General features: G+C 41.6%; 1 protein-coding gene across 1 annotated transcript in view; it reads left to right on the top strand.

Annotated features, from left to right (window-relative positions):
- whrna (whirlin a) overlaps positions 1–15,659 on the top strand; it is a gene marked incomplete at its 5' end in the record, with an annotated part of 229,962 nt that overhangs the window by 85,253 nt on the left and 129,050 nt on the right. Inside the window, one exon of the mRNA XM_080477670.1 lies at positions 14,928–15,146. Within this exon, the coding sequence (XP_080333796.1) occupies positions 14,928–15,146 (219 nt within the window). The remainder of the gene's footprint in view (positions 1–14,927; positions 15,147–15,659) is intronic.

The raw sequence follows: 15,659 nt of genomic DNA, 5'->3' as shown, positions 1-15,659 counted from the left end.
ATGAATTCAACTTTAATGAAACCTTCTGGTGCAGAACACAGTGAAATGCCCCAAAGACTTTGCCTTATTGCTGTTGCATTATGGGTGTTTTTACAAACTCACCCTGACAGCTTGACCTTGAGGCTAGTTTGATAGCAACGGGGTAGCTCGCTTCCATGGCAGCTTAACTCAGCACGGGTCACAGTGTTGTCTTATGTCCGCTACTTATAAGAAACTTGTTTCGAAAATCTTTGTTTTCTTTGAGATTTTTAATTCGCTCGGTTGTTCGATGGGCCGGATTGGAGCCTCTTGCAGGCTGGTTTTGACCCCCGTACCTTATGTTTGACACCCCTGGACTTAGATCTTCTTGCATGCTGGTTGGTGCAACTGAAGAATTAGTGCAATTTTCTCCTCTTTTATATTCTTCTCAGCTGAAAAAGTCAGCAGTAATCCTTTAAACGTACAAACAACCATCCCACGTGTATACATGTCCACGTATGTGGAGATTCTGTGATTTTTGTGACCATCTTCCATTTAAGTATTAAGACTAAAATGCATTCCTGCTGTGATGCGCCTAAACAGGCAGAATCCTGTTCAGAATGACAAGATAAAAAAAAAAAAGAGAGATTTATGAGCGTCAACAGCTCCAAACTGCAGACAGGCGTTTGAACGAGTGTTCTCTATCCTTCCAGGTAGCCTGGTCAGCAGTCATTCTTCTGGATTGAAAGTTTTGCCCCCTTTTTGGCACAGTCACGGTGATAAAACTGTTCTTTGCTTATCCATGCTGCCATTCATTTTCAGGCCACCATCAGTCTCCCCCTCTGCTCACTATAAAATGATGAATGGCCACGGTGTAGTGGCATTGTAGGCATTATGCTACATTTCTTATAGAGTGACATCTTTAAGTGTGATGGAAGGATGGACTCAGCCGCTTGCCGGGTGAAAACAGAAAACCTGCAGGGTCGAGCCAGCATTTATTCTGAGCGCTTTATCTCAGAATTCGCATATTTTTCTTTCCCTGCAAATTAACTGTTGGATTTATTTGCCTTTTGCACGCCTGTAAATGTGTATGCGTGCAGGTGGTGGGGGTCACTTGTGCAAATTGAAAGGAAGGATCCGGGAGTAGAAGATGGGATGGAGAAAGAAAAGGATTAGCTGATGTGTCTTGTGAATGTTTTCCTCTGGCTGATCTCTATGATTGACGACTTGGCTCCATTAAGTGTCTGTGTTTGCAGCCTTGTCAATTACTCATTAATCCGTCTAAGTGTTTTTATTCGTTTGGAGCGCCAACTGCTTTTCTGTGTCCAGACCAACACTCTACTGTGTGGCTCCATCCATCCGTCCATCTGTCCATCTGAAGGTCTAAAACAGATTTAGACTGTCCCACAAATCCGAGGATGAGGGTATAGGTCAAAATATAGGTCAAATGTCAGATGTGGTCATTGTTCTCATTTGCTGTTTCTCATGTCCTCCTAAAATTGATCTGGATATTTGCCCGACAATAATTCCTTCGCTTCCTTTTTCTCCTGAGGGAACCCACTTTGATGTCATCATTTTCTAAGAAAAAGCTGATTTATTTCTGACGAGACATCAGTTTTATTATCTACTCTTGATATAAGACTGGACTATAACTTTCTGCTTCATTTGGAAAACTACTTTGGAAAACTGCTCTTATGTAGTTTCTTTGACTTGATTGCTCACCTGCTGCATTTTCAAAAAGCGCCGGTAGCATAAGTGTCAGTCCTGCACTGTGACTGCAATTGTAATGGTAATTTCAGTCTTTGAACTCAGTTGAATCAAATAATAATGAATTTAAACACATCGTTATTCCGAGATGGAAGCAGTTCAGCGGAGCTTGCTCCAATAACAACATGTTGTTGCTGTAATGTACACTGACTGCAGTGTGTGCAGTGGAACCGGAGCACCGTGGGGCCACCTGTCAAAGTGACACATGTGTGTTCCACTGAAGTGGAAATGAGCCGGCATGCGATTCCCGCCTCTATATTCTCCGCACACGCTCACCGGGGGTAACACTTCATCGACGGGCGCCGCGATCACCGTCGGTCACACAGTGTGCGCTCCGTCCCCGAGGCACGGCCGCACGCCGCTGATAGATAGATCGGACTTTTGAAAACGGTGCCAACGCGGCACAGCATTGACAGCTATGATCCATTCACGCCACCGTCAGATCCGCTTTCCTCCCCACTGCACTCGGATTTCCACAAGCAATCAAACAAACACATTCCAGGTTTGTTACAGCTTGCTCGTTCCCCAGAGCTCCTCGGGCCGGCCGTCACTGCTGACTGCGGTAATTGAACAAACACACTGCAAACCCACAATGCAGTGCTGCGAGCAGGAAGTCATCAGTCATTGTGATCTCCTAACCTTTTCTCAGCTAATGTGATTGCTGAATCTAACTTGTGAACTTGATGAGATGATGTAGTTCTTCTGTTTAGACAAGTAACAAACATGGCGTCCTCCGGAGTGTTTATAGATGAGATTCTCCCCTAATAGCATCCAATTCGTTACATCTCCATACGAATGTCGGGTACTTTTCGACTCTGTTAATGTATATAGCGTATTACTCTCTACACACATGTATTGTGCTTTCATTACAAAAACAACCAGTAGCACCACCTAGTGGCCTGTCATGATACATAATCGTCAGAGTTTTTGCCATCTACTTGGGACTGAGCCTGAGCATCTCCTGAAAGTTGTGTTTTCCCCCGTTTCCATGGAGACGGGGCATTTTCAAAAACTTCCACCATGGGAGCCTTTCTCAAAAAGGTGAGTTTTCAGTGGGTCTGAGCACTGTTGTCATGTAAACGGACACACAACACAACAGAAGCTTTAATTTTCACTTGAAAACGTTGTCAGGTAAACACGGCCTAATTCTTGTTTTGTGTTTAGTCTGTATTATTCCAACCTTGGAATTTTGTTATTTTTTTTAGAATTTACTCATAAGCCTATTTTTTGTTTGTTCTTTTTTCCCGGTTTTCCAGATTTCCATTCTCTGTGAACGTCAGCTTTGTGTCTCAATACTTTTCATGACAGTGCCTCTTTGATCACCTTATATCACAGCTGTGTCTTGTTTTCCTTTTACCTGGTGTGTTTATGTGATCTTGTGTTCCTCCTTGGGCCTCGTGTTATACATTTGTCTTGCTTCCCTTTTTTTTGTTCTACCATAATGGCCCCTTCATTCTCCATAAGAAGAAGAAGAAAGTTCGACAGTCCAGGGTCCTGCTGAACAAAATGACGTAATTTTCTTCGTCCAGCTCCTTCTGGCCAAATAAATTCTGTTCGGCTGTGTCAACCGTCCGAGCCAAAGTCTCTCTGTGCCACACTGCCAAAACTTCAGTCAGTCATATTTTAATCATGTTGAGCATGTGGCCTCACAACTGCGTGAGCCCCGAAGCGTGTTTAACATGCAGCAACGTTGCACGGTCGGAGTTACATGATGCCCCTGAACGCACCACTCAGGGCTGTCACCTCCTGCAGTTAAAACCAGACCAACATCACGGCTTGGCCAAAAGCTTTCTCTTATGTGACTGAAACAGTTCAGCGAAATATATTTCGAAAAACGTTTGACGTGCAGTTCAGAAATTCAAATGCCGCTTCACAGACATGTGGATGCAGTGAGGGGGCGTGGCCTGCGAGTTCGACAGCTTCTTCTCGGAGTACGAACTCTCCGGCCGAACAAGCATTTTTTTTTTTCGGGAGCTGGCTGACGTCACAACCAAACTTTTCTTCTTGTCCTTATAGGTTCTTATGGGAGTACACTGTTTGTTGTTTGTCAGTCTGTTGTGTTACCCGCCTTTGTACTTCTTTGTATTTCCTAAACTGACTTCTCTTGATCAGTTCTGGGCGTTCTCTTTTCATTTTGCTGAGTTTCCAAATGTTGCTTTCAAGTTTCAGACTCTGGCTTATTTCAAGGTTGTTGTTTTTTTCCCTGAACATTTTTTTTGAGATTCATGAATTAAAGACCATCTTTTATTAGAGTTTCTTTCCTGATCTGTCGCTTTGCTTTGAGCGGGTCCATAAAACTGAAATAAAAAGTGAAGAGCTGAATTGAAGAACTTGAGCAACATTACTGATACAGATTTGACAATGCTGTAAAGGCGAACAAATCATTGTGACACACGGTCTCTGCTCACGTCTGGAACCAATGAAGACTGAATTTCTTTTGACACTTTGTTTCAAGTATCGAAATAACCAAACATAAACAAAGGAAGTGCAATAACCGTGACCTCAATTCTGCATCTCAGAACTCATTCTTTGTTTTCCTTAAGACCCGTTTACACTGCAAGTCTTGCCCCGCATCAGATTTGCTGCCTAAATCAGATTTTTGATACTGTGCAGTTACATGTATTCTATCAAAACACCAAGATCTGATTCTCGCTATTACACTTCCCTACTAGATCAAAAACATTGCTCTTGCATTCAGTTGAATGAATTGTTTACAAACTTCTGAAAGAAGCACTAACTGCAAAGCCAAAGAAATGAATGATGACATATGTTTGATGCTCATGTCGTGGTACATGAGAAGATCAACAAACATCGCCAGGATTTTTAAACAGAGGAGTAAGAGGGCCCTAATTATATCTTATGCATCTGCTGCAATTATTTCCTCCTCTCCCAAAGACTGACAAGTTATGTGACCTCCTCAACTGACCACTGTGCCGGATTGGTGCTCGGACATCTCGTCCACAGATAACACGTCCACAAAACTGCAAACCCGGACAACTCGTCCACGACAATTGTTTTCAGCATTATTGTTTTGAAGGATTGGATTTCAATGTATATTTGACACATTTGAAAGGATTATTAAGTGTATTTGACATAACAAATAAGATATATCAGTATATTTGACACAATAATAAGCCGTAAAACGGTGCTTCATAGATGGCGGCTTCAAGTGATGCGTTCAGGTGCTCCTTAACGTGTCGGAAGCTGCGGGGCTCATACAGTAGCGGCGTTACATGCTTTTTCAGCATTATTGATATCAGTGCCATATAGCATATTTTAGATGGCTTATTAAAGGTTTTTGTCATGTTGTTCTCCTCTGAACTGCCATAAGATCTATCGGGGTCGCCGCCATCTTGGACTCTCCTATTGAACCAGCAGCTTACCTGTGACTCAAACGCAGCGTGTATGGCAACAATATCATTACGCTAGTAAAGATAGAACCGACTTTAAACACTGGTTTTAAAAAAAAAAAACTGCGGGATTACAAATGGAGAACTTTTGACATCTAGCTCAGGACTAATATGTCTTTGTAACGGTGTAAAGACATTGTAGTGTCCCGATGTCAGAACGGGATAACGCCGCGTCGTAGCTGACCGCTTTGAGTGATGCGTTCAGGTGCATCACGTAAGAGCGGCTTCCGACATGTTAATAAGCTGCGGGGCTCATATAGTAGTGACATTACATGATAAACATGATTAAAATATGACTGATACAGTCATTAGGGAGCTGGAACCTGCAGCACACTGCAGTGCTGAAGTATATCAAATATCAATTAAAAATAATATGTAAAAGTACATTGTATAGAATTTTTTTTCTACCAAAAATTCAGAAATCTCATCCGTGGATGAGTTGTCCACTGAGGGTGTTGTCCGAGGACGAGTTGTCCTAGAATCGCCGGATTTACCTCGTGTTGGATCGCCTCCATGCTTCTCATTTAACTATGACGTGTTCAATATTTTTGCAACAAAATAAGCTGGATGGTCGCAGATTTGATGACATTAGAGATGCAACGTTAAGAAAATCTGATTGGCCTGGTTACATGGTTGTCGCATTAACACATATCTGATACATAATGTGATTTGTTTCCACATATGAATGAAACCTGTATCAAATCTAAAAAAATATCTGAAAGTAAATGCAGCCTGAGGCCCAATTGACACGTTTTCATGTGAAAATGGGAAACTTTTGTTGTGTGTTCATGGTCCTTTTACATGACAGTGGTGCTCGGAGCCAGTGAAGGCACAACTTTTCGGAAATGTCGCAATGTGAATCATGGCTGTAGGAAATATTTTTTCCGGCACATGTACGAGTAGATGGACAATAACAACATTGTTTGCTTCCAGAGTGTCATGACGCCTCGTCCATATTCTCTATAGTTTTATAGCTGAGTGTCACTGCAATAACAGTCCCAACTTGTTGACAATATCGGGCTCATTATTTGCATGAGCCATGACTAAAATGCACCAGTAATAATAGTCAAGTCAAGTCAAGTCAGCTTTATTTATGAAGCACTTTAAAACAGTTGTGGCTGAGGCCAAAGTGCTTTAAAATAAAAGACAAGATAAAAAAGTACAGTAGAGAGTAAAAACAGTGAAATACAATAAACAAACAAAAAGATTGGCAACAATAAAACCAGGGACAGAGTCTCAAACATGGTTAAAAGCCAAGGAAAAGAAGTGGGTTTTAAGATTAGTTTTAAAAGTGGACAGTGTAAATAAATAAATAAAATAAAATAAATAAATAAATAAATGCGGGTCGACATTATCTGAGAGTCCAGATGGAGCCCCTTTCAAACTGCTTGGATGACCACCGTCGCACCAAACACCCCAGATGACAGACGCAAAGCTCTCGTACTTTCAGGTACACACTGGAAGTGTGTCTGACGCAGTGAAATCACTTGAAAGATTTGTTTGTAGTCAGGCAATGTTGAAATGGATGGTAAGGAATGCTCAAATCAAGTAGAAAAATACACATTTGTCACCCATCAGGTTTGACTTTTGGAGCCCAATGCAGAGAGAACTCACTCATGCGTGGAAACCATTGAGGACCTGTACGTTAAGGGTGAATTTTCCAAAAGTCGGGATAAAACAAGCCTGAAAACGGTAGCTTCAGTTGTATTTAGGGGAAATGACAGACTGAGACTTAAAGGAAGAAAAAAAACCAACCCTCTCTCCTTCACCACCTCATGAAAGTTTCAAAGCCTCACACTGAGACTAAAGTTCACCGGAGGATGAGTGATGCTGCAGAGGAGGCGTTTTCCTGGCGGGTGGCTGAACGCAGGTGCAGAACTCACTGATTTCACCGAGTCGGGGCAAGTGTTGGTCTGGGTTCACTCTTCAAACTGCTATTTCTCTTCACAGTAGAGAACCGAGAGGATCCCGTCACCCAGACTGAAAGCACGCTGCAGTCAGACATCGGTCATCTCTTTAGTTTTCAATTTGTGAAACAGCCGGCGCTATCGGAGACCCTCCGAATGTTGTGGATGTGGTTGAACACTCTGCTTTGTCGCGCCTGCCGTCGGGTATCTTTGCACTTTGGCGTAGTCGACTGAGCCTCGTGGATTTCACGTATATCTCAGGGGCAGGTGGTATGTAAGCTCATGGTTTACATGCTTTGAGAATAATCTACTCCATGTTGCCAGGCTAGTTTTTCTACCATGTACCATATTCATTCTCTATCCCTGGTAGTTTTTTTTTTTTAACGTTAGAAAATTCGCCTATCAGCTTCCCCGCAACTTTCTTTATGTTGTTGACATTTCTGTTCTTTTTTTTTTTTTTTTATAGAAAGCCACTTTCTGCTTGAATTTCTCAAAAGGATCAAAACGATTTAGGTCTGTTGCCTCAGCGTTCCTCTCTTGTGTACATCACAGGACGTTTACTGAACATCAGACTGAATCGTCCTCCAGCCGAGCAGCGGGGTGTCTTTTCACTCAGCGTAGTACTTGTACGGCGTCGGCGATTCTTCAAGGTTGAATTCACAATGAATCGCTTCCTGTCGCCTCTTCGGCGTGTGAGTGTGCATGTGTGAGCGGGGAATTAGTGAGGATGGTTCTCACGGCTCCTCTGAAGTGCTCAGCCATGACGGCTGCTGCAGGGTCAATGGAAGTGTGTGTAAGTGTGTTTATTGCACTCTTGTGTCACTGGGATTACGTCTTGGGATTGAGTAATCTAGTGGAATACTCAGTTCAGGCGAGGAACATTGATCACGTAACGCATGTTTACACGTGTTGTAGTTTCCTGGTCTGAACGGAAGCGGAAAAGCTTAGTTTTAGTGTGAATCCTGAGCCGGGGGACGTAAACAGGTGAAACAGTTGAGACTTTTACAGCAAAACGTGCATGAAAACCTTCATAATTTCAGAAACAATGGTTGTGTTTTATGCAGAATGTTGTGGCAGCTTTGCAAGCTGAAAGCCCACCAATCATCTCTTTATTTACATTTTGGAATAAATGTGTTTGTCCAATTGTTTTGGATCTTTTAGTTATTGCACCGCACCACAGTTCAAATATAATACAGTGTGACACACTAAGATGCAGTGTAATATCATGAGATATGATGTGATGCAATAGAATATAAGTTACTTCCTTTCAGTTACTTCCTAAATTACTCACTATTCTCCATAAAGTGCACCAACTGTATGTGTGGTTTTAGTATATTTTCGGATTGCATTGTGAATATTCTCTGACCCTGTAGACCAATGTGGACGCCATAACCCTGTGATTTCCAAATGAGTGTGGGGTTTTGGGGTTTAGTGTTCAAGTTTTAGGTATTTTTTTTTTTCTTTTTAAATTAGTTTTAAATAAGTTTTGTCTTTTAAAAGCTGTTTTTCCACAGAAAAAACCTTGAAAGTGCTGAATGTTGAAAATGTTACAATTCAACAAAACGTAAGACATGATGCACTTTTAATAAGTCAACTGATGACGTGAGAGTTTCTTTTTAAATGTTCTTTAATCACCTCAATGTTAAAATTGCAGATTCCATCAAACATTTAGTCAAAAGAAGTATACAGAAATTTGTACAAAAAAACAAACTATTAAATCGTTTTAAACTACATTAACAGTGAGACTTAGTTATATTGTCAATTTATTACATAGAGACCTCGTTTACACAACAACGTTTTAAGTGAAAACCCACCATTTTTACATTTTTGTTACAGAAAAGTTTTGTGTTCACATCGTTTACAAACAAACGCCATAAATGCTTAAAATTATAAGTTTTCATTTTAGAGCCACTAGTGGGTGCTGTTGTTTGTTTCTGTAATGAAACCAACCAGTCATGACACATGACACTCGCCGCCATCTTTGTTATTGTCCATTTACTCGCACACGTGCAGCAAAACTATAAACTGTTCTTGCCAGTTCTTTGTAGTGGCTTTCTTGGCCAAGAGAATCGTATCCAAATATTTTGGTCCTCGGTTCAAATGACCCTTTTCAGGTGTCCCAGATAGAAGACAAAGCCAGTTTGAGGAATCTCATAATCCAAAATTTCACAGACGTTTTTCATTTTCACTTATAAAACGGGCCTGAGAAAAGATGTCTTCACCTTCTTTATGGGCTTATGAGTGAGTCTGAACATAGAATTTAGTATTTGTGCTCGTGCCTCGAGGTGGATTCAAGCTGCATGCGAGCTTGTTTAAAAGGGACGGGCTGGCGAGAGATCTCTGCTGATGGCAGTAGTAAATAAACAGGGTGAAAAGCAATTTACCTGTCCGCTCTTTTGCTTTATTGTCCCCACACTGGCTGCGTCGCTATCATACATCTGATCTGCGTGTCGGCCGCCTGGTGCTTTTGTTTGAGATTACACACCACGATACACTCCGGTCTACCGGTGCCTGTCTCGTGTTCGACTTGTCAAGTTCGGGTGAAATTAGCAGAAACTATTATCATTGAAGTGAAGTCAACCCAGCAGCAAATCATCAGAGAAGGAATGCTTTTAGCAGAAGACTGGGAGCCAGCTTTCTTTTCTCTGCATAAATCCTCCTGTCCGCAGCACAACCTCAACTGAACCCCCGTGAAGGCTCCGGCTTTGTGTTTTCTGAAAGGATGGCAGGATGAACAGTGGGGCTTTAATTCCATTTGAGCTTCAGAGTTGCCTGCCCAGCAAATTTATCGACAAACAGTGTGAATTCTTTTTTTATATTTTTATGGATTTATATGGAGGGTTATATTTTACTCCAAGGTCCCATATCAGATCAGAGGCATCCACTTCTTTTTAGGATATTATACAGGTTGTGATGATTATTAAATATTACAGGCATTAAAAACATATAGAGAAATAGCCACAGCTTATATGGAGCTATTATGGCCCATATTTGTTGAAAAGTAATAAAATAAAGTGAACCTATAGTCTGCAAGACCTGAGAAAGAAAGCTATAGTTAACTTGATTATTGGCGTCTGATAAGCGGATCCTTTGTAGAGCTTTCTACTTCAATTTCCAACGGAGTGAGTGGAAAATGCAACTAGTTTACTGTGTCTTTTCTTTAAATATATTCATGTTTTTCAAAACTATCTATCTATCTATCTATCTATCTATCTATCTATCTATCTATCTATCTATCTATCTATCTATCTATCTATCTATCTATCTATCTATCTATCTATCTATCTATCTATCTATCTATCTATCTATCTATCTATCTATCTATCTATCTATCTATCTATCTATCTATCTATCTATCTATCTATCTATCTATCTATCTATCTATCTATCTATCTATCTATAGTGCAATTTCATGAATCGAAACAGATGTAAAATTGCAACCAACAGGTTAAGCCTCTTATAGTTAATAACTAAGTTTCATTCAATTATGGACTTTGTATTAAACGTCCACTGTTTGCAGTATTAATGGGGTTTTAGGGACTGTGGCTGAAAAAGGTTGTGATACCATCGGGTCTGTTTAATACGGAGTCTTTTTACACCCAGTGTGACGGTTTAATCTCTCCGGACTTGTAAGTCATTCTTCACTGTGTCTTCAGGTGCTGCTAATCCTCCCACAGTATCTGTCTGGGCACTGGGGGCTGATGGGATGGGACACTCGTCTCTGGTCAGTCGGTTTCAGCGTATGAACTGAATCTCCCGGACCCTCTGGAGAGCACGTTGTTTGGTCCGTGCTATTGTCTGAGAAGCGCTTTACCTGCAGTTGCAATTTCCCATTACGCCCTGCCATACATTCCATTATTTACCCGGCAATGTTAGTTCTGCTCAGATAGCGGTGGTGTCACAATCAGCTCTTCTGCTGCGAGGAGGCGGCGGCGGCGGCGGCGGTGGCGTTGGGACCACCGCACCATTGCTGCTCCGTTGATTACCTCTGTTCCTCACTGGCTGCAGCCTCCTGCACTCCCACTTTCATCACCTCTAAGCGCTGCTCATTTTCCCTTCTTCCTCCATTTCCCCTCAATGCATTTAAGATTCCCAGACTGACTTGAAACTATAAATCAATGTGAGAAGTCCAGTATTTTGACCTAAATACCTGTTATAGACTGCAATCGTTGCTTTGCTTTCAGACTTTTGAATTAACGATTTCTTTCTCTTTTCGTAGTTAGATCATCCAATTGAAATGTCTATCCTCTTCTAAAACTGCAAACATAATTATAGCTCTGTCCCAGTTCCATAATAATAGTCTGAATTGTCCTACATAATTCACAATACACGGTGTGTGCAGGTAGTGCACTAAAAACTTTTTTTTTTTTAGAGTCGCTACCTGAGAAAATGAGATCTCAGAGAACAACCATGATGACGAAGCTGAACAAACAGAAGCCTTCAGAATAAACCTGTTTTTCTTAGGTCAGTTGACAAACATGGCATGTTACTTATTGATATTGTTTACCTGGACATAGTCATGCTAACAAGGTGCAGCTCCTCTTCATCACTCCTAACAACAGCAATAACTGAAATAGATGCTGTTTTTCATTTATTCACACATACTTGGCCGAGGGAACCATCAAGGTTTCTGCAAAAAAACATTCTTGTTATTAATGCGACAGATCATCCAAATACCAAATGCAAGTGTTCCGCAACAGAAAATAGAGAAGACCAGAAATATGAGCTTAATGTATCATTTATTTTAATTGTGAGTTTTTAAAGTATTCTGATTTTAGATATTTTCACATGAATGACTTTTTTTTAGGACTTTCCTCCACATACCACCGGAGAGTTTGCTTAAAACTGACGTTGCAATTCTCATTATTTTGGGACTTCTAAAGACTTCTACTAAGACCTCACCACCAACATCACTTTCTAAAATCGTCTCAATTCTATGACGTTCAAATGTCACAGTCTCACTTCCAAACTCCAAATGGGAAGAACATCTCAACATCAACACAGACCCAACTTTTTGGTGGCAAATTTGTACAAACACCGATATACAGCTCCTGCAATACAAGGTGCTTCACAAAGTTCATTATACAGGACAAAGGATGTTCAAGATGGGTCTCACGTCTACAAATGAACAGTTGGCCCTTAACGTCCCAAAATCGAGTCGATTGGCCCTTGGATGATGACAAATCATCCCTGAGAAAGTAGTTTTTGCAAAAAGTTGGTAAAATACAGACACAGAGTACATAACCAATAAATAAATACATGCAGAGGAAAACATAACCTTCTCGGTCAACTTCGTTGGTCGCCCAACTTACATTGGCAAAGGTAATTAATCCTGCACGCTTCTTGTATCAATCATCATCGGAGAAGTTGAGCCTGCGTCATACTCAGAGTTGAACCAGGGGTCTTGCTCTGTGAGGTAAGAATGGCAACTGCTACATCACCACTGTGCTATACTGCTTGTGTTCCCATATACATCCAATAATGTCTCAACAGCAGGGATCTCACTTGTGTGGCGTTCGTCATCGTTGTGAATACGGCTTTGTTCCTGTTCCTTATAGGACTTTTATCTTGTAGTTGGAAACCCCGCTTCCAGTAATGCAGAGAGGAGGAGGAGGAGGAGGAGGAGGAGGAGGAGGATACATGAGGTGGTAGGAGGGAGCGATGACAGGCGTTTTAGTACAATTGGAGGATCGTCACTGCTGACAGGGTTCTGCAGTTATTATCTCTGGGTACAAATCAAAATTGTGAAATTGATTCAGTCGGATCGTTGCGCTCAAAGGGATGAGCCTCCTCTGCAGCCCGCTGCTCTGTGACAACGGATCATTTCTGCTGCAGTATGGTTGAAGCCAATCCAACAGAAGCACTTTGTGCTTCCTTTGCAGAGAATTGCAGGGAAAGGAACGCAGTCATTTCGTCCTAATGTACATTAACACAATCCTTGGCACTGCTTTGATAAAAAATATAAAGCAACCAAAAATGACTGTACTTTGTGGAGTCGCCACAGCTCATCATGACTGACGTTTGACCTGATCCAAGTTTTTTGCTCAGGTGAAGCGATGGGAACGGCTTTTAATTCAACTGAAATACGCCGATTCCAACTGGTTTAGAATCTCGCTCTGTCTTCATGAACCTCCGTTAGCACGCCGCACGAATAATCTCACGCTAGATAATTTTACATTAAAAGATTTTATGGTGCACAGCTGTTGGGATCCTTGGATAATAAAAAGAATTGTCGGAGGAGAAGTGAGATTGGTAGCTACTTATATATGGGCCTGCTATTGTCATATTATGTCAACTGTCCCGTCTGTACAATAAATGAACATCAGGCTGTGTTTCTGTTAAGTGGCGTATGAGAAGCTGAATGAACTCAGCCACAATGGAGGAAAAGTGTGAATGTAATCGTACATCTCCAGCTTGTGAGGTGCACCAGTATCATCTTACACTTGGCGTCAGGATCTTCCAGACGAGAAGAGTTTCCTGTAACAATTCCCATCATTTTCCTTCTGCAGGGAGCCTTTGGACGTGGAATACAAACTTGGAGGCTGTTGCTCTTTACAAATCAGCAACATTTGAGGTCATTTTTTACTTGAAATGAAAGCAGAACGTCTTGTCTGCTAGTGGTCCACAAGGACTGTTTGGTCGTTAAGCGCTTCGGCGACATTGGGTTTGATTTCTCTAGACCAGAGGGCTCATGGGAATACATTGATCTGTGGAAGGATCGCACATACAGGAGGGCTATCAGAAAGCAATGAGGCATGGCCAGCAGCAATTCTCAGAAGAAATGTCTGAGACGTGTGTGTGTGTGTGTGCGTGTGTGTGTGCGTGTGTGTGTGTGTGTGTTTATGTTTGGTCATTTAGAGGTTTTGTAAAGCTCTGGAAGGAGAAAAAGATGCAAATTTTTGCTAATTTTCTTTCACAAATCGGCCAGTTTTTCTTTAATGTTTCATGTTCACATCTCACAGTGTTTGGATCCATGTATGTATGTGTGTGTGGGTCGACGTTTGTGGACATTTTACTGTATTTTGCACCAGAAGGTTTCAGTAAAAAATTGGCTTTATGTTGAGATCGTAGTCATTTTCTTAACTAATTGTTTGGTTTTGCGAAAATATAGACATTTTTCATAAGGGCCTGACTGATATATATATTTTTTTGGGCCGATTCTGATATTAGAGGGAAAAAAATTCGGATAGCCGATATATTGGAACGATTCATTTTTTTAGTTCTGGGGTGATGCGTTGATGTAAAAACGGCCATTAGTGATGCATCAGTGAATCACATCCAAGATGGCGACGTCCCTTAATGTGGCAGCAGCAATAAAAGCGTGGACGGAGGAGGAGCTAACATATCAGTCAAGCGTTGGCACAATGAGGCACGTCATGGGAAATTTATCGATTTGTTGTTTATTTTATTTAACTAGTTACTACTGAGGGAAACCACTCGGTTCAGTAAATGCACCGAGGTTGACGTTGAAGGATTCGGCATGTCCTCTACTGGATACGTGACACAAGGACATTAGAAAACACCATATGACCTGCATTTTATGACTGAAAGTAAAGTGTGAACAATAAACATCAGGTTCACTCGGTCAACTTTTGATCAATAACCGCTTATTCTCTAATGGCGATAATCGACTGATTAAATCACGCATACTCTGTGAAACGACAAATACAAACTTCAAAGTTTAATTTTGAAGGTTATTATGGCACTATTTCACCAGTCCAGCCCACTCAAGATAAACTGGGCCATGTGTGGCCCCTGAACTGAAACATGTTTGACACCTCTGCACTAAAGTGAGGTTTTGGGAGCACATAAAGCTCTTCGTATTTGCACTGCTAAACCTGACTGATTGTTTTAAAAAAAATGCCGTCCTTCTCCTCTTCCTCAGGTGCTGAAGGGCAGTAAGAAGCTGAACCTCTCAGTGCGTTCCGTCGGACGGATCCCTGGCGGCTACGTCACCAACCACGTTTACACCTGGGTCGACCCTCAGGGCCGCGGCGTGTCCCCACCTCCCGACCTGCCGGAGCACCGGAGCGCCACCCTGAGGCGAAGCGACAGCCAGCGGCGCAGCAACATGCAGCTGCTTCAAGAAGGAGACGAGAAAAAAGTAGGAAACCTGAGCTCTGGAAGCACATTGCACACTTTTCAAACAGTCGACCACATCTTCAAAGAAGTCACATTATCAAGGAACAGCAGTGCATCCATATTTGTTTTGAAGTAATTATAAAATTTCCCCGAAACTCTGAAAGTGGAGATGAAAAAATGAAATATTTATGGAGAATGCATGAAGGCGAATTAAATTGAATCACTGACTAAATATAAAAGTGTTTGATCCATAAATTATAAACAGTGTAACAAAAAGAATTTAGCTCCTAGAGCAGGCGGCGTGCTGCGAGGCGACCGTCAGACTCAGACACAAAGCTTGTAATCACATTCAAGAGTCTTCACACCAAGCAGTTGTTCAGGAGCAGCAAGTTGTTCAGGAGCGGTCCTGATCTGCAGCTCCCATTCGCTGCTCCGTGTCTGGATGGCAGCATCTTATGTATAACATGACGTTTCCTTCTGTGAATGAAGTGTTTGCTTTAGTTTGTGGATGAAGTGGCTTTAGAATGGCAATGCC

The sequence above is a fragment of the Lipophrys pholis genome, assembly GCF_963383615.2.
Source record: "Lipophrys pholis genome assembly, chromosome: 12".
Classification (NCBI taxonomy): Eukaryota; Metazoa; Chordata; class Actinopteri; order Blenniiformes; family Blenniidae; genus Lipophrys; species Lipophrys pholis.
The sequence above is the reverse complement of the archived record's forward strand: the minus strand, read 5'-3'. Positions and strand labels throughout refer to the sequence as shown.